The 26,658-nt window shown below is 38.3% G+C and overlaps 1 protein-coding gene across 1 annotated transcript in view; it reads right to left on the bottom strand.

Moving 5' to 3' along the window:
- The window catches only part of LOC131344481 (contactin-associated protein-like 2), a 129,800-nt gene that overhangs the window by 51,405 nt on the left and 51,737 nt on the right, over positions 1-26,658 (bottom strand). Inside the window, exons 4-12 of the mRNA XM_058376814.1 lie at positions 26,335-26,482; positions 23,995-24,198; positions 23,437-23,621; positions 21,729-21,872; positions 20,608-20,866; positions 11,716-11,865; positions 5,934-6,096; positions 1,787-1,893; positions 702-821 (exon numbers count right to left, since the gene is read on the bottom strand). Coding sequence (XP_058232797.1) covers positions 702-821; positions 1,787-1,893; positions 5,934-6,096; positions 11,716-11,865; positions 20,608-20,866; positions 21,729-21,872; positions 23,437-23,621; positions 23,995-24,198; positions 26,335-26,482 — 1,480 coding nt within the window. The remainder of the gene's footprint in view (positions 1-701; positions 822-1,786; positions 1,894-5,933; positions 6,097-11,715; positions 11,866-20,607; positions 20,867-21,728; positions 21,873-23,436; positions 23,622-23,994; positions 24,199-26,334; positions 26,483-26,658) is intronic.

The following is a 26,658-nucleotide window of genomic DNA, read 5'->3' as shown; positions in this document are numbered from 1 at the left end:
ATGAGCTCAAACTGACTAAGTGATTTATTTCAGGTTCCACATTTTATTTTGTTTTTCGGAGTAAAAACTGCTGTGCTACAGAGACAGTTTCCTTGGAAACTAATGTAAAGTTATAGGATGACACATTCAAAAAAATGGCTTAGGAGTGTACGTTTGTTGTGTTATTTATATCGTTCTCTAGCTACGGACTGTGGCTTGGTTCTGAGAGTCCCGAGTCCCAGTCAGGATTTCTCATTCGATGCCTTAATTACAAAAAAGTTTAATAGACTGTTTAATAATGTGAAAGTATTAAAACCTTGGATATTACCTTGGAGCTTTGTGTTATAGGAAAATAATGTCAACAATGGTGTGATGTTTTCAACTCACCAAAGCGTTTTGCCACAGATGATATTATTTTAATTTATTACTGAAAAAAAAAAATACATGTACTTTTTATTCATTTCTAGTTAAATTTAATCTTGTGGAATGCCTGCACTGTATTTGTACCTTAAAAAAAATAAATAAATAAATAAATAATAACTAAAACAAACAAACATAAATAAATATATAAATAAATAAGACAGTGAGACAAATAATTCATTTATTAGCTTTTTGAGAAATCTTTGATTTAATTTCAAATCATAATATATTATTTGACACTGGACATTGATGCTATTTGCTTTTGGACTTTTGGATTATTTTGGACTCTGCGTACAAATTACCTGTCATTTTGCAAATGACTCTGAAGGGCCCTAGAGGTCCGCTGCCGTCAGGATCGATCCAGTAGACTTCTGAAGATTTCCCCATGTGCTTATAAGCCTCACACGACTGCTCGTAGACAGCTACAGGAGAACAAGAAGTTCAGCAGATGGTTAAAAATACAGAATGTGAAGTTTAAATATTTCTGATGAGAATCAAACCATAATGTGACTAAACACATGCAAGGCATTCATTCATCCATATATCCATCTATCCATCCGTCCATCCATCCGTCCATCCATCCATCCATACATACATCTATCCATCCATCCATTCACCAACAGACAGGGTCACAGGGAGCCTGGGGTCTATATCACAGAGGACTTTGGACACAAGTTGGGGGACACTGTGGACAGGGTGCTAATCCATTACAGGGCAAAATCACACACACACACACACACACACACAAACACACACACACACACTTCGTACTATCCTGTACTCTAGAGACTTTGCTCTGTGTTTAAAAATACTCAAACCAGTACTTCTGCCATTCTAAAGTCACTGCAAACACAATTTTCCCTATTCTGGTGTTTTGAATATAAACTGAAGCTGCCACACAGTTGTCTCATTGGATAATCACATGAATAAGCAAAGGTACACAGGTGTTATGTAAAAAAATCCCCCAGTGAGGATCATTTCTAAGCAAGAGATGATAGAAAGAAAAATCAAAAAGACGGTCTGGTTAAGCGTGAAATGATTGCTCTTAAGCGTGGGTGGTTAAAAGGTAATGTACAGACGTGATCTTTCATGTAGATGCCGAATCGATAAAAAAGACGAGCTTTTGCGCCAGTCGGTGCTACAAAAGGTCAATCCTTCTCAAACATTCAATAGATCTAAAAGAGGAACTAGAGAGAACCTGAAGCCTCCTGCTCTACCGAGTACTTCATGTCACCTACAAGCAAACAGACGCAGATAGAAAAGTAGCTTTCTAAGCTCAGTTTAAATAGATCCATTGTTGTTCCTTTGCTCTTCCTGATTATTAAAACAAAAAAAGCTTTTATCCACGGCAAAGTTTGGTCCCGGGACTCCAGGAAAGTTTACGTACACGTGTGACAGGTGGCTCCGGTGTATCCGGTGCCGTCACACGAGCAGCTGAAACTGTCCCAGGTCTGAGAGCACCTTCCTCCATGCTCACAGTGATTAGGCAAGCATCTGAAAAAACATGACAGAGGATCATTAGAGCAGAGGAAGAGAGGCTGAAATCAGTGTCACATCAAAAATAATTTACGCTTTGTCTGGCTGTTCAATGTCACACCACTTCACCAGCCTCCATCCAGCTCCTATAGAAGCTTTCTTTGCTAAAAAAAAACATCATTAAAGCCTAGGTTGAATAACCTGAAAGAAGTATTCATTCTTGCGCTACACTTATTAAGACCTGGTTCCTATGTTCAGAGCAAGCTTTAAATCCTTTCATGACAGTATTCTTTATGGAAAATCTGCATTATATTAACACAGACAAAGAGACCAGAGACAGGAGAAAATGACCTATGGCTCTTAAATCTATTAGACATCATTACGCAGAAAATGTTGATTCCTTTTCGATCCCAGCAGCTCTGACAGTAGTTACAGATGGCTTCTGGTTCATATTAATCAAATGCGATCGTTTCTATGGTTACCACAGGGACCAGGTGGACAAGCCGCATAAATAAATAAACCTGATGTTTATTTTTATAACACAGTTGTTTAGAAATGGAAAAGGTTTTCACTGCATGTGGTACTGTGTATGATTGTTTAACTGGCAAATAAAATTTGAATATCTTTGGGAAAATGCTGAGGGGTATTTTTTGACTAGAAAGCTGTCTTCTGACCGACTGTTTTGGCCGCTAACACACATTTATGGAAGTAACTTGTTTTATGAAACTATAAAAAGACAAAAGTATGCCGTGCAATTCTGTAATAAATTGTGTTGACAGATGACGCATAGCATTAATTATCCTAGCATGAATTTTTTTCCTATAACATTATCCTGTTTAATTTATTATATGTGCATCGTAACATACAGCTTTTCTTCAGCAAGGAGCATTACTTTTCATTCTGTAATCTAATTCCATTCTGTAATTTAATTCCACAGGAAAATTGTATTAAACACACTTGCTCCAAACTAAACTAATTCCAAGTAAGATAGAATATATATGGTTAAAAAATAAGGCTCCTACACAACAAACATTAAAAAATCTGCATTTATCTCACAGTGACTATTCATCTTTTCTAATTTCTGCCTAAAAAATACTAAATATCTGAAGATATATTCAGGCTGTTTATTTAACATACACAGAGTGAATGGAAAGCGTTTATATGTTTAAGCTATTTACATCCTCGCATCCTTTCTCTTTGTTCCCAGTGAAGTCCTAATGAAAGCACCCGAGTTAAAACGTTTAAAGGATTCCCTGGCTTTCTTATGTTCGTTATTATTCATTACTCGTTTTCAGAAATGCTTTAAAAATTAAATATGTTTTACAGAGATCCAGCTTTCCAGTTTTCTCAGGTGTATGTCGAGCGTTTTAGCGGAGCGAAAGGCAGCATGAGCGTAAACCTGACACAACTGTTACTGATGTACGGCTGCATGAATCTACCATCTGAGCTAAGAAGAAGAAATCAGCCCCAGCCTCGCTTATTCGTACTATTCAGAATATTTTTTGTGGCACTGCTTCACAGAAGTCCAAAATAATCCGCTTTAGGACAATTAACATTATTTGTGTGTGTGTGTGTGTGTGTGTGTCGCGGGGGGGGGGGGGGGGGGGGGGTATAGAAATCTAGCCCTAGTCCTGTCTGCTGTAGATGTAAATCCAGAACTTGTGTGTGTGTGTGTGTGTGTGTGTGTGTGTGTGTGTGTGTGGGGTGTGGTATAGAAATCTAGCCCTAGTCCTGTCTGCTGTAGTTGTAAATCCAGAACTTGTGTGTGTGTGTGTGTGTGTGTGTGTGTGGGGTGTGGTATAGAAATCTAGCTCTAGTCCTGTCTGCTGTAGTTGTAAATCCAGAACTTGTGTGTGTGTGTGTGTGTGTGTGTGTGTGTGTGTGTGTGTGTGGGGTGTGGTATAGAAATCTAGCTCTAGTCCTGTCTGCTGTAGTTGTAAATCCAGAACTTGTGTGTGTGTGTGTGTGTAATGGAAAGTGACACTTACAAATACAGCCATTATGGACAATCAAAGCATAATGTTTGGTTTCAAATATTCCCAGCACATAAAATAGTATGAACACAACAAACTTACGACTCTTAGGAGACACCGGTTTGCTTGAAAATGTACAAGATCGACATGAAAACAACAAACAAACACAGGATGTGAACACAGCCAGAAGCTTCTGCGTTTTTAACCGATGTGCCGAACTAACATTGACATCTTAACTGATGAAGAAAAACACGAAATCAATGACGCCGTAATGAGCGTCTGAGTCCCGGTAACGATTTCGAACCGCCGCCGATCGAGTGCCAGATAAATGCAGAGAGGACGCTTGACATCGTCTCACACTGCGATGTGTGAAAGCTCATCGATAACTCAACCCAAAGAATACTTTAGACAGACATCAGGTGTATGAAATACTCAGAGTCGGATGTCTTAACTGTAAGAGCTGAGCTTGAAATAGTTTTTTCTATAATGTTGATTCAGTTTCACTTTATTTCAACAGCTTTTATTTCTCACAAAGCTGTTCATCTTCATGTGTAATATTGGAAAACTCCCCCCAAAAAAACAACAACATCAGAACCAGACCCAGTGTCTAGAAGGTAACTTCACATTATTTACCAGTACATATTAATACTATCCCTTCATGATTCTCTTTAATTGTGTGTCATGTGATTTGTTGTCGTGTGGATTTATCTCATTAAGGGCATTTGTTAACTGGCATGCTAAACGGTGTGTTACCTTGCCGGCGTGTGAAAGACTCGAAGCACATGTTAAGCATCAGGGGCATAAAATGCATGAGGGATCAATCAATATTTGTGTAATGACCAGAGAGATGGTGCTTCGTTAAACTGAATAAACATTAAGGAATCTAGATGGCCCGTGCATAGAAACCTACACACATACAACAATTAACCAACCTCATCATGATCTACATTTAGATTTATGGCGTTTGGCAGACGTCCTTATCTAGAGCGACTTACAGAAGTGCTTTAGAAGTCTCTTTGAGTGAATATATATATATTGATACTGGTTCACTAGGTCACAGACTAAGAACACTGTCACTCTGTTGGGAGGAAATATAACAAGAAACTCACACAGAGCTTGAAGACTAACAGTTACTGGAAAGTTCATTAGGAAGCGGGATATGCGATGGGAAGGCTTTCACTGTGGTGTAATGCATATGTGACAAATACAGGCTTCTTCTTGTAATAGGTTTGATGTAGACGAAAATGATTTAAAATCATGAGCTTCAAAGTCATCAGATCTCAAAGCAGTTACCTAGGACTCATTTCCCACTGTCTGCGAGTAGCTCCACAGTCATCTCTTGAGATACTGCATCAATAGAATTACCAAACCCTTATTTCTTTAGTGTTTATTGCTTATTGGATTTTGCAATGCTTCCTGATTGGATCGCTTTTCCTCTGTGTAACTGGACAGCCAGGTGACAAATTAAGTCATAGTTTGGGTCCAATTGTCCCTCAGAGAGCAGACACACTGCAAATCAATACTTTATAAAGCTTTTCTGATGGGTCGCATTTCTGTCGTGAGCGACGTGGTCACTTTCCTCTTTCGTGCAAATCACCAGGGCTCACTAATTGTGGTAGTTGTGACTCAATGGTTAAGGTTTGGGGTTACTGTTTAGAAGGTTAGGGGTTCAAGCTCCAACACAACTAAGCTGCCACTGTTGGGCCCTTGAGCAACCCTCTGTGCTCCAGGGATGCTGCATCATGGGTATAAAGAATTTACACAAAAAGTTTACACAAATGTGTTGAATGATCAATAACTGTTTTTATGTTTTGTGATACTTGGTCATGCAGCATCATCTGCATATTTAATCCATTTTTCAACATGATTTTTGAGATCCATCCATCCAACTTATACATTTATACAATCATTACAAAAGGTTTATTTAAAAAAAAAAATCACTGATGATCAATAGAGCCGGGGGGGATGTGAACTTTTGAACAGGATGATCAGCGTAAATGGAAACTGTATATGTTAATCTTTCAGTCCTAAAAAAATTTTAAATGGCCTTTATAAAGTGTAAGAGTTTTGGGTCAGTGTTCAGACCTGTCCATGATGGCACACGTGTCCAAGCTGACATTCTCAAACGCTCCCAGCATGCCCTGCTCCATAGCTGCAAGGTCGGCTAGCTGATCGTCCACGTGGATAAGCTGCATGCAGCCCTGAAACGAGCGCTGCGACGGAGACGCCTGGGTCTGCAGGAAATAACCTGTGTGCAGATCAGAGAGTAAACAAAAACAAGCACATATTTACATCCTGTTTCACCACACCCCATGTGGAATTCTTATCTTTCTGAGCTTAAAGCTAGATTCGAAATTTGTTTCAAACAAATCTTTCCCTAATTTATTAAAATGTCATGCGAAGATGAAACTGTCCTGGGGAGAACATGATGGAGCGACGTCTGGATGAATCCATCAAGCTGCTGAAGCTAAGAAATAGTTAATAAGAATAATCCCACAGTCCCACAATACGGTTAGATTCTGATACTAAACCTGTTTTTGTTCTGATACATTTTATGTTTCACTTGTATAAAGAAGAAGAAGAAGAAAAAGAAGAAGAAGAAGAAGAAGAAGAAGAAGAAGAAGAGAAAGAAGAAGAAGAAAAAGAAGAAGAAGAAGAGAAAGAAGAAGAACAAATAGAAGAAGAAAAGGAAGAAGAACAAAAACAAGAACAAGAAGAACAAGAAGGAGAAGAAGAAGAAGAAGAAGAACAACAACAACAACAAATAGAAGAAGAAGAAGAAGAAGAAGAAGAAGAAGAGAAAGAAGAAGAAGAAGAAGAAGAAGAACAAATAGAAGAAGAAGAAAAGGAAGAAGAACAAAAACAAGAACAAGAAGAACAAGAAGGAGAAGAAGAAGAAGAGGAGGAGGAAGAAGAAGAAGAGGAAGAAGAAGAAGAACAAATAGAAGAAGAAGAAAAGGAAGAAGAACAAAAACAAGAAGAAGAAGAAGAAACAAGAAGAAGAAGAAGAAGAAGAGAAAGAAGAAGAAGAACAAATAGAAGAAGAAGAAAAGGAAGAAGAACAAAAACAAGAACAAGTAGAACAAGAAGAAGAAGAAGAAGAAGAAGAAGAAAAAACAAGAAGAAGAAGAAGAAGAGGAGGAGGAAGAAGAAGAAGAGGAAGAAGAAGAAGAACAAATAGAAGAAGAAGAAAAGGAAGAAGAACAAAAACAAGAAGAAGAAGAAACAAGAAGAAGAAGAAGAAGAGGAGGAAGAAGAAGAAGAACAAATAGAAGAAGAAGAAAAGGAAGAAGAACAAAACAAGAACAAGAAGAACAAGAAGGAGGAGGAGAAGAAGAGGAAGAAGAAGAAGAAGAAGAAGAAGAAGAAGAAGAGGAAGAAGAAGAAGAAGAAGAAGAAGAAGAAAAAAGAAGAAGAAGAAAAGGAAGGGAAGATCCTCTGATACTCAACCTGTGATCTGGATTATCTGTTATCTTTCAGTTTTTAAATTGTGTACAGAACAAAGAAGAAGAAGAAGAAGAAGAAGAAGAAAAAGAAGAAGAAGAAGAAGAAGAAAAAGAAGAACCACAGAATAAGTGACAGGAGATGCTGACAGTAAAAGCTTGACAGGAAACACATAAGAAATAAAGCCGTATGAGTTGAAGCCTGGAGTAAAGAGAGCAGTACTCTGTATCATCTTAACCACTGTCAGGTTAAATGTGTGTATACTATATGAAAAGGTGCCAGGGGAATTCAGGCAATAAGAACAGACAGGACCAGGAAGAAGGTGATCTTGTTAGCTGTGCATGGATGACTAAGTTAGTGCAGCCTGAACTGTCACAAAGTTGCAGTGTTGTAATTAAGTGACAAGACGTGTCAAAACCAGAGCGTCGTGTAGGACGTGTCTGGGTTGAACGTGTCTCAGTAACTAATCATCACTTATGTAAATTTAAATGTACATGGATCAGTAAGTTTCCTTATACACAGAATATACCCAAACCCAGGATCTCTCACAAGATATTAACCTTTCATCCCAAGCCGGCTTTTGTGCAAGCACTCTGCTAAACGATTTACGAATAAATTTCCGGTTTGATAAATGAGCCCCGTTGATGTTTGTCCTTGGTTCCTCGATCCGGAACAATGTAACGTGTGAGTATAATCTCCACACAATAACACAGAACGTGTTTTTCACGCTCGGTCGTGCCCCGTGGTTTATAGAGGATATTTAGCATGAAAATGTGCTGAGCAGCTCTCCATCATACGCTGTGTGACCTTGCGAAACCGACGCTAAAGCCACATATCACCTAGCGTGACACCGAAAACAAAAATCAAGGATATAACCGTGAACATTTAAGTGTTAGTATGTTCTCGAACCAAGTCATCGGAAAGTGATGAGAATTCTAATCAGGTGTATATAAAAGCCAGCGATGCAGCTTTATCTGTCACTAACACCTGTTTCTGTTCTCTCACGGCAAAGTAATCAGGAGCATACTGATAAGCATAGCGTCCAAACCACAGGGACACCAGACAAGACAACTGCAGCGTATTATAATATGCTATTTTTATTCTTTACCCAGCCAACCAACGCGATGATGAAATTTAACGGAAAAAAACAAAACAAAACTGTCACAGAGTCAGGGAATAACCTGGTGTGGTGGCATGGTGTGTTAAAATAAAAACCATGCCAGAACAGATACATTGGGTTTTAATGACAGTGCTACAGTATGTCATTAAACAGATATGAGCTATGAGATATAATGGAGCAATTTTCATTAGATGCTCACAAAGAAATTACTGATTTGTGACCATGCGCTTGCTGTCACTGCAGCGCTGATTGGACAGGGCTGTAGATTTGATAAATATACTGAATTAAATCTAAAAGCACTCTGGTCAGGGTCTCTGAATTCGCCTCTTAGCACCAACAGGCCCAAATATGCTATAACTAATGATATTCCTTTGCTAGGTCCGTGCTAAGTGAAAAACTGGCAAGTTACACGTATTCAGAATTGGGTTAAGCAAATGCATAAGCTGACTTTTTGGGCTCTCCAAGTTTCTTCTCTCTTTTTTTTCTAAAGCATCTTCTCTTTAAACATAAACACTTGCCAATAATAATAATAATAATAATAATAATAATAATAATAATAACAATAATAATAATATTAATTATTATTATTATTATTATTATTATTATTATTATTATTATTATTATTATTATTGGAAATAATAAATAAATAAATAAATTCTGACAAACCTTTCCTTTTATTGTGAAAAGTAATACAAAATAAATATAAAATAAAATAATATAATATAATATAATATAATATAATATAATATAATATAATATAATATAATATAATTAATTAATTAATTAATTAATTAATTAATTAATTAATTAATTAATTAATTAATTAATTAATTAATTAATTAATTAAACAAGCAAGTTAATATATGAATGAGAATATGCCAAGCATTAAAATAGACATCTGATAATATATTCCTGCAGGAACAGTCCTGTTTACTGATCATTAGGTAATTGTTAAATAACTGCTTATTTGGTTTAAGTGAATTTTGAGGGATGATAAGTAGCATGTGACCTCACACATCCTATTAAATAACATTTTGTTTTTGTGCTCTAAATGTAACATAGACACAGGAAGCTAAATCAGGGACATGAAGTTTTAATGTGTGTACAGGATGTAGGCGAGATTACTTTTACATTTACATTTCTGACATCTGGCAGACGTTCTTATCCAGAGCTACGTACAAAATGCTTTAAAGTCTCTATCGATGGCTACATTAACACAGGTTCACTAGGCCACAGACTTCCTTTAAAGGAAATTCAGGATGTGGGTTGAAGGGTAAGCTGACCAAACCCTCATAAACACCTCACTTTAACCTGAATTCATATAAACTTTATCCATCAAAAAATATTCTCAGATTAGGATTCATGTCAGTTCATGGCACTGGTCTTCGTTCTGCTCCTCACTCACACACAAAATGTACCCAATTTTGGTATTAATAAGTTATTATCATGAACTCTTTTACTTATAGTACACAACACAGTTTGCCTCAACAGATTGCTTACCACTTTGTTACACTCACTTTAGACTGCTCTGCTAAGTCAATTTCCTTTCTGCGCTGTAAATAACTCTATAAGTAACGTATCTAATTATTAACTAGAGTGGATCTCCCGCAGAGATGAAATGGAGACGTTTATTTCTTGCGGAACAGGCAACCCTGATACATTTATCTGAAAGTTGTAGAGTTATTTCATTATGTCTAAGGACAAATGGAGCTCTTTACATTTTCAGAAAAGGGAGGAAAAGAAATCAGTTGTAAACAAATTAGCGAGCAAATCTATCAGGCCTGAGTTGAGAAAACAGAGATGGAAGGAGGATTATCGATTGATAATTATGACTGTGCGTCAGGAGTGTGTAGAGGAGAAGGCAGTGAGGCGTTTTACGGGCTGCCGTGTGTGAATGTACGATCAGCGTGTAAATGCACAATAAATGAGACTGATAAAAAGAACTTGGCTGTATGTGGACACCAAGCGTTTGACTGAAAGTTAATCGGACTGATTAATGATCATCTGCCTCCTAAACTCTCAGAAAGAGTGGGCACAGAACCAGCCATGGCAAAGTCAATATAAACAAACTTTTTAATGAGTTTTTTATACAATCTCCTCTTATACAGAGAGATGATAGTCCTTTTCACTTGTCTCTGCCATCGTTTAATTTTCTAAATCATATAACCAGGTATGGAATTTTTTTCTAATTCAGAACTGGCTCTGAGGGTAAGAGTCATTAATCACCTCCAGCATCTCACAGCAAACGCTTTTCATATCCGGACAAGTCAGATAAAGAACCTAATTCTCTTAATCAGGCTAAATCTTGTATGTACCCCTTAGTAACGGATGTCTCCAGTGGCAATGGCATTAAATCCATTATCACTGAGACGTTAGTAGTAGTAGTAGTAGTAGCAGTAGTGTTGTGCTTTTTATTTTCAAAGCAACAGTCAGAACAAAGGTATACATGGAAATCCACAACACACTACTGAAGATCAAAAACTGAAACAATGTGGTTTGAAAAATAAAATAAAATAAAATAAAATAAAATTAAATAAAATAAAATAAAATAAAATAAAATAAAATAAAATTAAATAAAATTAAATTAAATAAAATTAAATAAAATAAAATCATGAATAAAAAATAATAAAATAAAATTAAATCATGAATTAAAAAATGAAAAAATTAACAACAATAACCACCACAAAAAAATAACAAACAAAAAACCCTAAATAAATAAATAAGAATACTGACAAAACATGGGTAAAATAAACAAATTAATTTGTTAGTTAACAAATTTAACACAATAAAAACAGACAACAAATGAATGACAAGACAGGGACTTAAAAAGAAACAAAAACAAACACAAGCCATCAAAACTTCAACACAAATATGGAAACCATCTCCTGGACTTATGTCCTTCTCTTAGCTTAAGAATTGCTCTAGGAAGATTTACACCTCATAAGTAAGTCAACCAAACTCAAATCTAGATTTATGCCTAATATTTCCAGTATTAAATGGATTTCTTTACTATTTTTGAGGCTTTTTGTACATTCTGGCCCAAGTTCTTATTTCCTGAATAAAATTGCATGATTAAATAAATCAATTTTTTAGTAGTCTAAAACCTTTACGCAGAGCTATAGTTAGAAAGCAGGCCTTTGTGCATTTCAGCTCCGAATATCAGAGAAAGATGTCACTGTTTTCACTGTTTCACTGTTTTACTTGCTTCATCTTTTTTAATGTGTTAAAGCAGTGCAAATTAATAGCACATTTTCATTTTGCAGCTTGTTAGCAAGATCAAGTCTCGCTTAATTCATCACTCACCTCCAAAGTGGTACGTTCCTCCAGTGGTGATCTGAATGGGTGTGTTGGTCTTCACAGCGGAGGCTTCATCTCCGTCGATTGTCAGCATGGCGAAGTTGTCTTTGGCCATGAAGCGAACATCATGCCATTCTCCATCATTCAGCCCTGACCCTGTAACGATAAGAATAACAAGAAGGATGTGAAACAAGGTTAGCGAGCAACACCAACTGGAGTAGAGAGTAGAGTCACGTGATCCATGGCGAAGAGCAACACACTGCTTCTCCTTCATCTCAGATGATATGATGCGTATATGCACTGACCAGGCATAACATTATGACCACCCGCCTAATATTGTGTTGGTCCCACTTTTGCTCCCAAAACAGCCCTGACCCGTGTATTCTTACACCTTTCTATTAACTTCTTCAGCAGTTTCAGCAACAGTAGCACGTCTGTTGGATCGGATCACACGGGCCAGCCTTCACTCCCCACGTACGTCAATGAGCCTTGGCCGCCCATGAGCTTTGAGGTTCCCCACTGTTCCTTCCTTGGACCACTTTTGATAGATACTGACCACTGCAGACCGGGAACACCCCACAAGAGCTGCAGTTTTGGAGATGCTCTGATCCAGTCGTCTATCCATCACAATTTGTCCCTTCATCAAACTCACTCAAATCCTTACACTTGTCCATTTTTCCTGCTTCTAACACATCAACTTTGAGGACAAAATGTTCACTTGCTGCCTAATATATCCCACCCACTAACAGGTGCCATGATGAGGATCATCAGTGTTATTCACGTCACCTCTCACTGCTCAGGTGTCTGACACACTGCTGAATTTTATACACAAACACCAAATCTCCATCCAGAATGTTTTCCAGAATACAGCAAGAAAATTGATTTTAGTACAAAACACAGAGACTACTGAATTGTGTGGACGTACAATGCTGCTAATCTAATCTGAATTAGGTAAATTGTGACAATAGCAATGCTTAAATTATTCTTTCTATCAGAAATATGTTTAATTTATCCACATTTCTCCCCACTTGTAGAACTGCACATTTTATAATAAATATAAGTAGAGATTCATCTGGTATTATTCAAGTATAATGCTTTATTAAGTGGAGCTTTATGAGAGAAAAAAAAAAACCCCGCTCGGCTCAGACTGGTAACTCCGTCAGGCGGGTCAATGGGTTGATGAGCAGCAAATTACAAGATGCTTTTTGAATCTCAATCACGACTGAAAGGCTGCTGAAAGGGTTCCGAGCTCATTTGATGGCTCTAAGCGCTAAATCGTGATCATTTTTCATTAGTGTTATTTACACCTGAGCCACTGGAACATAATGACAGCCAGTGTGGGACATCTCTCATTTGTTTTTTTTTTCTTTTTTATTATTAATGTTTAAAAAATGAAATGAAAAGACATTAACTCTCTAAAGCTGGGTGAATTTGCCCATGCAAAAGATTGAGTGACCTTTGGTTTTAATCTCTCTCTCTCTCTCTCTCTCACTCTCTGTTTCTGTTTTTTCTCTCTCTCTCTCTCTCTCTCTCTCTCTCGCTCCCTCTCCCTTCTCCCCCCCCACACTCTATTTCTCTCTCTTTCTCTCTCTCTATCTCTCTCTCCCTCTCTGTTTCTCTCTCTTGCTATCTCTCCATTCCTTTTCTCTCTACCCCCCCCACTCTTTATTTTTCTCTCTCTCATTCCATTTCCTTTCCATATCTCTGTCTCTCTCTCTGTTTTTGTGTCTCTCTGTTTCTCTCACTCTCTCTGTCTCTCTTTGTTTCTGTTTCTCTCTATCCATTCCTTTTCTCGCTACCCCCCCTCCCTCTCTCACTCTCTATTTCTCTTGCTTTCACTTAATTTCCTTTCCTTCTCTTTGTCTATCTCTCTGTCTCTCTCTCTCTATCTCTCTCCCTCTCTGTTTCTCTCACTTGCTATCTCTCCATTTCTTTTCTCTCTATCACCTCTCTCTCTCACTGTCTCTTTCTCTTTGTGTCTCTCTGTTTCTCTCACTGTTTCTGTATCTCTCTCTCCATTCCTTTTCTCTCTATCCCCCCCCTCTCTCACTCTCTATTTCTCTCTCTTTCATTCCATTTCCTTTCCTTCTCTCTCTCTTTCTCACTCTCTGTTTCTCCCTCTCCCTCTTCCGTCCTTCTCTCTCTCTCTGTCTCTCTCTTTCTCTGTGTGTCTCTCTATTTCTCTCTCTTTCATTCCATTTCCTTTCCTTCTCTTTCTCTCTCTATCTCTCTCTGTTTCTGTTTCTTGCTCTGTCTTTCTCACTCTCTGTTTCTCCCACTCTCTCTTTCTCTGTGTGTCTCTCTGTTTCTGTTTCTCTCTCTGTATCTCTCTCACTCTCTCTTCCTCTCTGTCTACAGGACACAGTCCAGTTCACAACACCTGGCACACTATTAAGGTTGAGAAATGTGTCTGATGTTGGTAGTGATACAGTACACTGTATTCAGTCTCTCCATGCATCCATCCATCCATCCATCCATCCTTCCATCCATTTCACTCAAACTCTGTATGGTTTGTGTCCCATTTAGCTAGACACAATCTTTGGAGTCTGCTCACTGCTAGCCCATTAAACAGGAAACTAATGATAATACACGCGCTCAGTGCAAACAGCACAATACTTATGAGATTGCAATGAGATCTGCTCGTGATTTTCAGTGTACAGGCTGGATTTAGCAAGCATGCACATATAAAAGAGAAAGAAAGAAAACAGTAATATTGCACTCCATATTGTAATTACATTCAGTAAAATGAAGAATCGCGGCAAGTGTAGAGCCACAGCTCAAGATGTTTTCATTGTCATGCAATCCATTCAGCCGTGGATTAAAAAAATAAATAAATAAATAAATTTAGGATCACAGTCCAAAACACAACACAGTTCTGCCTGGAGATTCCTTCCAGAAATAAACTTATTGTCCTTTCATATAGAAAGCTTACACACTTTTTCTCTTTTTTACTCTTTTTCCCAGAGGCCAAACAAATGGAATCTCCTCCCGTTTTGTTGTGTCCATTTTCAATACTGAATCTCTTCATCATGTCTCACTCCGCAGTGGTTGTTAATATGAAGCTAATATGAAAGTAGACACTCAGCACTTCAAGAATTTGTAGGTATTTCTGTTTTTCCCTAGCCAACTAGGGGCAATATTTTCATAGAAACGTTCCAACCACAACGCACGCAAATATTTCTGTAAATGTTGATATCAGACCCATTTCTGCTCTCTGAGACGGCCTAAGTACTTGTCCATAAGCAGCTAAAATTTGAAGGTGTTTATCTTCGACCACTGAAATTCTGTGTAAGGTTATCCAGCAGCAGCAAAACCACACTGAAAGCCCTGACTCATTTTATATCAGACTTGCAGCCAGAAAATTATTCACTTGTTTATACTGATTGAAAATGTCTGATAAGACGATTTCCATTCTGCCAGCAGAATAAACACAAGTGTACAGGTAAAAAAAAAAAATGGGTTAAATAATCCATTTATAATTTTTTTTTTTAGTTGAGTTGTTACAAAAGAGACTATGAAGAGTATAAATATAAAATCTGGGATCTATTTGCCTTGTAGGGAAAACTGCTGTCAGAGCTGCTGATCAATCAGAAGTGAGAATTTAACAGTGCATTATATCTAGAGACTTCAAGAGTCAATATTATATATTTTTGTAGGGCTTTTTTTTTTACATAAAGTGGAAAAAATACAAAAAATAAAGGAAATAAATACAGTGATTCCCATTACATTTCTTTTGTCCAACCAAATGGCCTTTTCAAGTAATTTACTACACGGATTTTGTGAACCAAAAAAAAAAAAAAAATGCATAAGGAACCATCGGTCAGAGAAAACACCCATTGCACTTCATTCTATCCAGATCTAGTCAGTCGATCAGAAACCGCTTCCTGTGTATTCTTCTCTACTCCGAAAGCATGTAGGCGAGCCGCTACAGTACAAAGCTGGCGTTAAAGGCACTACAGAGGCTACGAGCACAATAAAAAAAAACAATTCAATTTGTGATTCCATTTCCTTTCACACGCTGAACAGAAATGCAACCATGATGCATAGTGTAACTTTGTGTTAAAAGAACACAAAGGAAACATTGGGCTTCTGGGTAATGATGCAACCAGTGACACACACCACAAAAGCAGGAAGTGAGATACATGGAGTAATTTCATATAGCAAAATCCTCAGCACTGGAAATTGTTACATTATATTCTTGGCAGCTGTTGATTTACTGAAATGACCCGCGATCTTTCGCAAACAGAGATTGAATGGTGTGTGTGTGTGTTAGGGGTGCTGTGCCCATGCTGTGTACAGTAATTCGGCAAGGTTGAAATGGTACTGTGTCTGAAATTGTACTTGAACTGGTGAAAAAGCTGATCTACAGATATTAGATGTATGCAGGGGTGGACTTAAACAATAAGCGAGGTGAGCAGCCGCTTAGGGCCCTGGGGAATTAGGGAGCCCCGACCAATACCAAGAAGCCTATATAAATTTTATAGTACTTATTACTATTCTATCATATATTGTATAGTCTGTCTATGACCATTAAGATTTTATTACATCTTTCCCCCCCCATGATTCATGAATAGTGGAACGTTCCTATCATACTGCACATACGCGAGATTCCCATACCTGAAATTGCTTAGGGCCCCCAAATCATTAATTCTGCCCCTGGATGTATGCAAACGAACACAGTTTTCTTTACTCATCTTTGCTGAATTTACAACAACTTGGTGCCGTGACCCGAATGGCACACTGACAACTGTCTGGTAAGTTACGCTATTATTTATTACATTATTTACAGTATTATTCCTGATTAGACTAATTCAGCAGAATATTCAGCATATTTCTATTACAAAATTATTACCGTTTGCCCCCCGAGCTTATCAAAACGTGTGTAATGATGTGGTGCAGTGTTAGACTGTAAAGACTTGCAACTTAGCAACACTTAACAGATCGATAGTTAGCGTAGTTAGCGTCAGGTGGCAAATTAATACTTTTTAAGAACAAGAGCGTATCATAACGAGTGGGAAATACATAAAGCTGAGAAATTAGAGGAAATTGGACATTAACGAACTACATGACATACATTTATACATGGCTGTATAAAATAACAATACCTCCTTGGGAGGTTAGTAGCAGGCCTTTCTTTCTTTTTTTTTTCTCACTGAAACGAAAGCATCAGACTAGCAGTTCTAAAGCGATTCATGCTGTATCTATCCATTCAGGGTTAATGAAAGCGCAAATAAGCAAATAAGATGGTTAATACTTAATTTAGAAATTTACAATGTAAAATGTTAGATTCTGAAGAGCCAGGATTAATTGTAAACCCCGGGGTAATGTATGAGAAGTGTGAAACGTGAAACTAGATAACCCGGGGTTCTGCTTACCCGAAGTTTAGAACGATTTTTTAAGTGTGAAAAGCCCTAGAGATATTAGAAGTGGAAACGTAGAAATGCAGAAATGCATTTTCACTGCAGTGTAGCGCAATATAGACACTTCAAATGAATCTATCTCAGTTCATCACTTTGGTACATTATTAGAGATCTAAATTTTGGGATTTCTGAACTGCATACTATTAAACGCAATCTGTAATCAAAACCTCTAAGGCATTTTCTCAGTTGCTGAAAAATTGCTATTCCTTAGTGTTCATCTTATCTGCTTTCAGAACCTTAGAAAATCACAAAAAAGGAGGAGAATTTAAGGTGTTAATGTGTTTTTGAAACCTGCTTCTACTGAGACTTGTCTGAATGAGAGGCACAGAAATGGGGAAAACTGGAGAAAAAGATGTGCAAGCTCGTTAACAGCCAACCTGCCAAACTGTTCACAGCACTGAGCTAGTCAAGGTGCAAAAGTGGAGAGAAATCAGGCAGTTAGCAAGTGACGCTGTATGCGTAATTTGGTTGAGTGAATTCAGGCTTTCAAACTTCTAAAGTAACAAGGCATTCATTCAAATCTTGTTGTTTTTTTAAATACATATCTTAATATTCTTTTAAAAATGTATTTCAGTATCAAAATCAGATTTGTTTTGAGTGAGTGTAGATCATCCAGCATGCATGAAGGAAAATAAAGACATGCTAGAACATTCCGGTGTAGATACCTTCCCAGACCACACATATTATCTATCCATCCATCCATCCATCCATCCCGCTTATCCTAATGAGTCACAGAGAACCTTGAGTCTATCCTTGAAGACTCAGGGTACAAGCAGGGGAACACCATGATAGGATGCTAATCTATAACAGGGCGCAATCACTACAGGCAATTTTCAGATGCTAATCAGCCTACAAAGCATGTCTTGGGACAGGGAGGAAAACCCCGAAGCATGGCGAAAACATGCACACAATGTGGATGCAGGAATCAAACCCCCATCACTGGAGCTGTGAGGCAAACATGCTAATCACCAAGCCATGATTTATTTAGCATGCAGTTCTTATTCATAGCCATATTATCTTATTTATCTTCTTTGACCTCCACCAAGCTGGTGAGTTAAAAGTGGAGACCACTTCTGTGCATTCAAAATGGCATTCAAAATAAAAGCAAAAGAGAACTAGTTTTAACATTCAATTCAATTTAAATTATATAAGTAAGTATAAGCGTGTATCAAACACTAAAAGCTAAAAGACTAAATAAAACAAAAAAGGCTAAAAGCCTAAATCTGGAGGGCTGTTAATAAAGAGGGGGCATGTTTCAGCTATACGAATGAATCAATATGTTTTAGAGCACTTGGGTAAACTAATATGTATTACACTGTATTGCTTCCCTGCAAACATCACCAACCGTAAAGAGAAAAAAAATCTGAAAGAGAGCATAACCGAAACCGATTGTGCCGTTTCTGTCCCTTCAGCAGCAACTTCAGCAGCAAAGCACAAGACCACTACTCTACATATTTACCTTCCTGCAGAAAAGTGTGAAAGAATTACAGTACAGAAGATTGCTTCAGGCTGCGCTACCTAAATTTTATACTTTTTTTTTTCTGATATTAATGCTGTATAGTGATTCTCTATAGCTTCAGGAAATTACCTGGGCTATGAGGCCTCTCAGATTTTCGGGGAGCCAAATATTTACCACCAAAAGAACAAAGTCTAGCCAAAAGCCTGAGGGCTCCATTTATTAAAGGGGGAAACGGTTTCAGTTATACCAGTGAATCAATATGTGATGGAGCCCTGGGTAAACTAATATATGTTTCGCTCCATTGCATCCCAGGAAACTTCACTGACCTTGAATGTGCCACAAGCAGACTGGCAGCACACAGAATAAACATAGCTAAGTGTATACGAGACAAAAAGGAAACCTAATAACTTCCATTTTCTTTCATCATTTTTCCAACATAGTATTGTTCTTAACTATGTGCTTCATCAACCTGGCATGTTTGATTATAAATAATTCATAGGGCCTGTTGAAAATCTTAATGGATTTTCAGTTCTTACAATCACAAATGTAACAACGCTATCAACATGTTTTAGTTTGCTCAAAGGTGATTACAAGTGAGCAAACAGATTACAGTAATCATGTGGGTAATTCACTATTGAAGCTACATGCATTGAAATAGAATTTCACAATAGCAGATATGTAGTTCCTAGCACATTGGCCTTGTTCCTCCTGTTCATTGGAGTTTTCCTCCAGTTTCCTTCCCAGTCCAAAGACATGAGTTGTAGGCTGACTGGCATCTCTAGAGTGGTAGCTTAGTGGTTAAGGTGTTCAGAAGGTTGTGAATTTGAATTCCAAGGTCCACCAAGCTGCCGCTGTTGGGCCTCTGAGCAAGGCCCTTAACCCTCAATTGCTCAGTTGTATAAAAAGAGATAAAATGTAAGGATAACGGTGTCTGCTAAATCCTGTAAATGTGAATGCAAATCGTCCATAGAGTGTGAATGTGAGTGTATGTGAGATTGAGCCATCTAATGGGTTGACAAGCCATCCCGTGTGTCCCCTGCCTTGTCCCCTGGGATAGGCTCCAGGTTCCCCACAACCGTCTGTAGGATCATCTGTACAGAAAAGTTGATTATTTTACTATATTCTGAAGTGTTTTATTTTGTGTGCACCACAGCAATTTGCCAAAAATATAAATGTGTTACTAAAGGATACTATTTATTCATTTATAATTCTTTCACTAGCCTCTATTTTATGTCTCTCTACAGAAGTTAATTAAAAAAAACACTGATAAGCCACAAAGCACAACTCCGTCTGTCCTGAAGATGTCCTCTGAGTGTTACCTGGCACTGAAGACTCTATCCATAAATGCTAAAATATTCTCCAAACACAAAGCTTTACAATTAAAAACAATATGTTTATTCGTCTTAGATTATACAGAGCATAATCTCTGTAACTTGTTACTATGGAAACGACAACATATTAAAATGAATGTGTTAATAGGAACCTGTGATTTCCCTTGTAGCTATAAGTGCTACTGTTATAGATTAAAAGCAAAAGGAGCTGAGAGAGTTACACTAATTAATGGAATTAACCATTTCGAACATTCGGCATGTGAGAACTATTCACGCACACACACACACACACTCACACACACACACACATGCCGAAATCGACACATCAGAGGAAGAAGATATAGCCAGCGGAAAGATGAACCTACTCCTGAATAATCATGAGTGAAATGAGGCCTTTGTTTATTTTTATTGTTCTTTTCTGCTTTACTATAATAATGATGAAATTAACACTATAAAATAACACACATTGATGGACTTAAGTGTTAAACGAATCAAGAGATTCGTTTAGAGAGAAGAGATTTTTGAGGATAAAACATTTTTTTCTCAACAAGCTTCAACCAGGAAACTTTTCTTAGCGGCCACGCTCCAAAATCATCACTGTTTCTTGAGTACAGAACTTTCCCAGGAAATAAACTAAATAAAAATTGATATCCAATAATGTGTGTATTAAATAGTAGCCCAACCGTACCTGAGGTCATGTCTACACCCAGGTTCTTCTGCTGCTGGATGCTGATGTGTGCAGTGACTTTTCCGTCTTTCAGAGTGAGCTCCAGCATGCCGTCAGCCAGCGAGCTGAACACCAGCAGGCCGTTAGAGTTCCACGTGCGGAACTGGAAGCTCACAGACACCATGTTAGTCTCCCTTCTACCAGGCAGCTGCAGGAAACTCGTGGCGTTGAAGGAAATCGGGAAGGTGTGAGATTCCACACAGGAGAATGTCAAATTGCGCTGCAGAGCAGAAAAAAATGATAATACATACCAAACAGGTATCGTAGATGAGAATAAAAAGAAATACTTAAACACTGTATTGTTACTTTAATTCAATATAGCATCAAACAAATCAAAAAACCCCTTGTGTAATGGGAAAAAAATGCATATAATAAATTAAAGCATGATTTTTTGTTGTACAGTCAATAAGGAAGGCATGCTTGGAGGTGAGTAGGAGGTTCAAATGAGAGTCACACTGAGTTAAATATTTCTATTGTTCAAATGTTTGGACTGTGTATGAGTCAAATACAAAGGTTAAATCATTTAAAAGAGTGAATGTTAAATATACTGTATGTTATAAAGTGGTTCTGTTATACGAGTCCATGGTGCATTGGGATCTCTCAGGTGGAACGAAGGTTTACAGATTGCTCTCTCAGCTACTGTACTGATACTGCACACTGATTCCTGAAGCTCAGCTCAGAGGAAATGGGACCGAGAGGCTTTGTTTAAACACTGGAGATCTTCACCACTATTTACAATATGGACGTGTTAATCGATCAAAAAAGAGGGAGTGAAATAAATATTTTTGGCCATTTTTCAAAGCAATCAAATAATCTTGTTTGGGGTTTTGTGATGAATATTAATGGAAATCTCCAAACATGAACTGCTTCAGGAAAGATGAAGAATCTACTAGTTTGATAGTTTAGTTTTTAAATAACTGCATTAATTTATTTATTAAACCTGTATAAATGATATAATCTTAAGAATAAACTTGATATGCTATACAGTGTATATGATACATAGGCATATTGTCATATTATGGGGTGAAATGAAATACTGCAGGAAGATCAAGGAAGAATTTATAAATCACTCTGGAACTCACGAAGCTGGATGTGTCCACTTTTTTCCTTCTAGCCAGGTCTGTGATATTTTCACCGTTATAGTTGATGCTCTCCATGCAGCCTTTGAAATTTCTCCTGCCTCCTGAGATGAGTTTTCCTGAGTACGGCATCCCTCCAAAACTCAGCTGAATGTGGAAATGAGACTTATTAGACGACGTGTGAATAACACTGAAGTTTTCTTCTTACATATGTGTGTGTGTGTGTGTGCATGAGTAATATCACCTACTAGCCTTTCATTTACAGTTATTCCTCTGGCAGCAATGATATTATCGAGAACCAAACATTATTAATGCTTGTTTCAAGTGTAATTATATTAGTAACGTATGAATACATAGGACACGACACTAAAGTGCTAAAAAATACATGAACCAGTGCACACAGTGTAACGGTTGTAACAGTATACAACAGTGAATGGAGATATTAAAGAGAATTCATTATGTCTCTAATTGGAAAGATCTTCCTTAGTTGAACTACAGAGTAGAACATGATGAGGTGAAAATGAACAACAGGGTGGTGTGATTTGTAGCAGATGTAGACAGCAGAGCTGCTGTTACCACTGTTCCTATAAAAAGTGCTTTACTCCACAAACTATATGTGCCTTGAAGGATTCATGGAAGCGACTGGAAGTGCGGGTGGAATAGCTTTAATAATAAGGCAAACATGTAAGAGTAAATGGGAATCCCAAAAACCAGGCAGAGGACAGATGGGATTACAGGGGGATGGGGCAGTGGTGGCTCAAGTGGTTAAGGCTCTGGGCCGTTGACCGGAAGATCAGGGGTTCCAGCCCCAGCACCGCCAAGTTTCCACTGTTGGGCCCTTGAGCAGGGCCCTTGAGCAAGGCCCTTAACCCTCTCTGCTCCAGGGGTGCCGTATCATGGCTGACCCTGCGCTCTGACCCCAACCTCCAAGGATGGGATATGCGAAGAAAGAATTTCACTGTGCTGTAATGTATATGTGACAAATAAAGGCTGTTTCACAAACAAGGCAATCCGTACTGTTAAACCAGCTAAAACAATCATTCTCTTTCCAGCATCTCTTTTTTCTTTTCTTTTTAAAGTAAATAACACCCCATGCTGAAGTTTTTCCCATGTCAGAAAAGTTTAAACTTGGACCACTGTCACATAAAAGCCACCAGATCGACATCTTAGACTGATTATTTTTTTCTACTTCATTAATTAGCTCTTGGCTTTAATTGGACTGCATTAGTTCTAAATCATTGCATTTTGGATCCATCATTGTTATTCATGAATGCTAAGAGCATCAGAGAGCCCTGCTCATTCGACAGTATGAGCATTGGCAAACATCGCTCGCATATTTAATAAACTACAAAATGGATTTTTTTTTGTATGTTCCACTAGACAGTACATACGTAAATATGCATTAAGGCAGTTGCGCAACACACTGTAATGCAGATTTCACTTAAGCATGAGGATCTGAACGGCTTGTGTTTAGTGCATTCATTGGAATCAGTGTTTAGAGGAGTAGAAATAGGAGGATGCATTAAGATTTCGATCTCGACAGCTGAAAGTACAATTGCACAAGAATCCTACTTGTTTTGAAAGTATGTATCCTGGATAAAAATACAAACCTCTGAATAATTTAAAGATATCGACTCCTCTCTTCCCCTGCATCAAATTCTAAATCTGGTATAGTCTAAATATCATGCTTATGAAAGACATTAACTCTTGCCTCATAATCGAGGTCGAGGTGATCAAACTCTCCGTTGGTGCGAAAGTGCTGCGTGTGAAGATCCAGGGTGAAGTTAACGTTTCTCCTGTGGCGCTCGATCACCACCGAGTGCCAGTGATGATCATCCAGCAGGCTGCCGCTGCTCACAGACGTGTGGCCCAGGATGGAGCCGTACTGGTTGCTGCCTGTTTCATAAAAATACAGAGATTTTCATTTACATTATGTAGTTATACTGCATCAAAAATGTTTGTCTGATGCCCATGGGTCTCTGTTACAGTATTCTTATACTATGCACCTAGAGGGCCTAAAAAGTCCATATTGTAAAAAAAAACATACTATATAATATGAGGTAACAGACAGTACATGGTCAGTGGCTACTATAAACCAGCAATATATCTAGCATTACTATATAGGTTCCACGTGAAAATATACAGCCTACTCGCACCTCTCCTCTCCAACATACAGTACATACACATCTCTTCTCATATCCGCCCCACACCATTATAAGTGACAGATTTATCAGTGATCATTTCTGTGAAGATGAGTAAAAGCTCTTACCCAGGTTTATCTGGAGCACCAGTCTTCCTCTCCTCAGCTCCAGCGTGATGTAATCACCCTGCTGACCTTCGCCATGCAGGATCACTCCATCACTCTCAGCCGTCTTAAACTTTAGCGCTATCACGTCCTTCAGGATCTTCATCTTCTTCATCTTAAAACGGTAGGAGATCACTCCCTGGCCATCAAAGTTAATCACATCGGCCCCTGAGGAACAAGGTGAGAGAAAGAGAAAGTCCCACTGAGGGTCACTGTTTTGCGTGAGGGTTGCAGACATTCTGTATCTTGTCTGGTAGACCCAGAAAGAGATGCTTGTCAAGTCTTTACAAACTCTAAAACATTATTCATGGTGCCTGTCAAATGTTTCAAACCTTTTTGAAAAGAATCTGCCCTTTTTGGCATACAACCAAATTGTCTCTGGCCCCTGGCACAAATTTGAGGGGGTAAACCCACAGTTTTAAGCCATGTGGCTTGTGACAGCAACATGTTTGTTTTGGCTCGTAAGCCTGGTTTAATGGCTAGCAGGAACATAATTGCCCTCTAGAAATGTCAACAACAGAAGGAACAGTGGTTTGTATGGCCAGAATGGGGCTATCAGCATCACTGGTTGCATATCCATAGATTTGGCCAATTGCACAACAACACATCTCAGTTTAAAGCATCTGTCTCTGCCCTGTTGGCAGTGGGCAGCAAGTTGTCTGCCAACAAACAGATCGATTTCCGCTCAGCCATAAGTCTTCCAAATGAACTGGATCACTTTACTGTGGATTTACCAATCCATCTATATAGACTTGCACATCTGAAGGTATGTATCTCATCAAGACAGGAAACATGTATTGACCACTTCCAGAGCTTGCACAACCACCATGACATTGCTTGGCTTTGTATACCAATCTCCAATCCATTGCCCCACCCAACCCCTGCTACACCAGCACATGCAACCCTTATAGGGGTTATATAGGGTTGCAGTACTAGCCACACAGGACATTCAGGTGCTGAGGCCAGACCTCATTTTTCCACCTTCCTTACATTTTCAGTTTATTCCACACACAGAGAGACTTCCTAGGAGGCCTCAGATATTAATATTTTCCTTTTTAGAAGGAAAACACCTAAAGGCATACCTTGAAGGGGAAAAAGTAGCTATACCAACAGCTTTGGGTGCTTCACATTCTATTTCTCTAATACTCTGACAATGGCATGTGAGCCATCCAAACACTTCTGCAGTACCAGTACCTCACCCTGTTGCTAGGACTCCCATAATTTGTAGTCCTGTCTTCGAGACTACTGTACTCATTTCATCTTTTGCTGCTGGCACTATTTCATTAAGTCCCCAGAGCAAACAACTTTCCACTGTATCATATATTTAGTAAACCAGAATGTCAGCTCCTTTAGATTTGAGCTCTATGCACCCTGACTCTGTGGGCAAAGCTTCAATAGCCTGTACTACTAATGAGGTGATCACTCTCAACACCAGAGGCATTGATCTCAAGCCTAGGGTTTGTGCATCTGCAGCCAGAATGCTTGCTAAGTCACAATGCCCTTAAAAAACCAACAGCTCAATGTCTGGACTACAGAAATATGCACTATGTCCTGGATTACAATATCTGTCCTTTACAAGCACAGCAAGGCCCCAACTTTTCCCCATAAGCCTGCAGTGGGTGTTTGAATCTGGTACAAAATAAATGTTAAGTGTGATTAGGTAATTATGGTATCGCTAATAATAGGACTGCGTGCCATGCTAGTCCCTATCCTCCTTCCCCATGCTGTAGCATTTGCATGTGTACGTTCTGAAAGACAGCAAAATTATCATTATCATTAGGCATATGCTCAAACAATGCTCATCCATTTTATTTGCCAGGAACCACACATTACCAATAATAAATATAGGGAAAGTCGTTTGTTTCTTCTCTGTTTGGCAGAGAAGTGTCTTCCCCTTAGCAAGAACTGTAGCCTATGTCTAACATGAAAGGCTAAAAATATGTAAACTGAAAACCAACTTAACAAACTACACAGAGGTGTTGTAGCTGGCTGCCAATAATACAGCACCATATTGAGGGTTTTGTTAAATTTGACCTCAGATTGTTTGCCTTACCTTTTACGTTTGTCTGTGCTTCATCTGTGTGTAATCAGTGCAACTCAACACATTCAAGACATCTTTATGGAAAAGCATTATATTTTAGATACAAGATAGCAAAGCTTAATGCAATTATGAATAATGCAAAGGATCAAGATAAGCTTCTATTCCTTTGGTGTCAAAATGGATATAAGTGGAATTAGGAAATACAGATTGGAAAGACTTTGAATGTGGTTTGTGTGTGTGTGTGTGTGTGTGTAAGAACTCACAGTACATGCAGCCATAGATCTCTATCCTCAGGCCTATCCGACCTTCTTCACTCCATTCCAGAGGGATGAAGCGTAGAAATTGAGCCACGATAACATGCTGAAGGTCGTAACGGACCACACTCTCCGTATTGGAGTTTCCTGTAAATGCCTGCAAATAAACAGCCATCGTTTTTTTTTTTTATCACAACACAAGAACTATTCTTATCCAAACGTTGAAGAAAAGCATCAGGACATCTGTCCCCGTATCTATCTTCAAAAAGTTGTTCGTATACATTAGTACCTGAGTGTATTCTTTCCTCCAGCAGCCTCCAGACAACAAGTTTT

Source organism: Hemibagrus wyckioides, linkage group LG23 (genome assembly GCF_019097595.1).
Source record: "Hemibagrus wyckioides isolate EC202008001 linkage group LG23, SWU_Hwy_1.0, whole genome shotgun sequence".
Taxonomy (NCBI): Eukaryota; Metazoa; Chordata; class Actinopteri; order Siluriformes; family Bagridae; genus Hemibagrus; species Hemibagrus wyckioides.
This window is presented reverse-complemented; position numbering and strand designations above follow the sequence as displayed.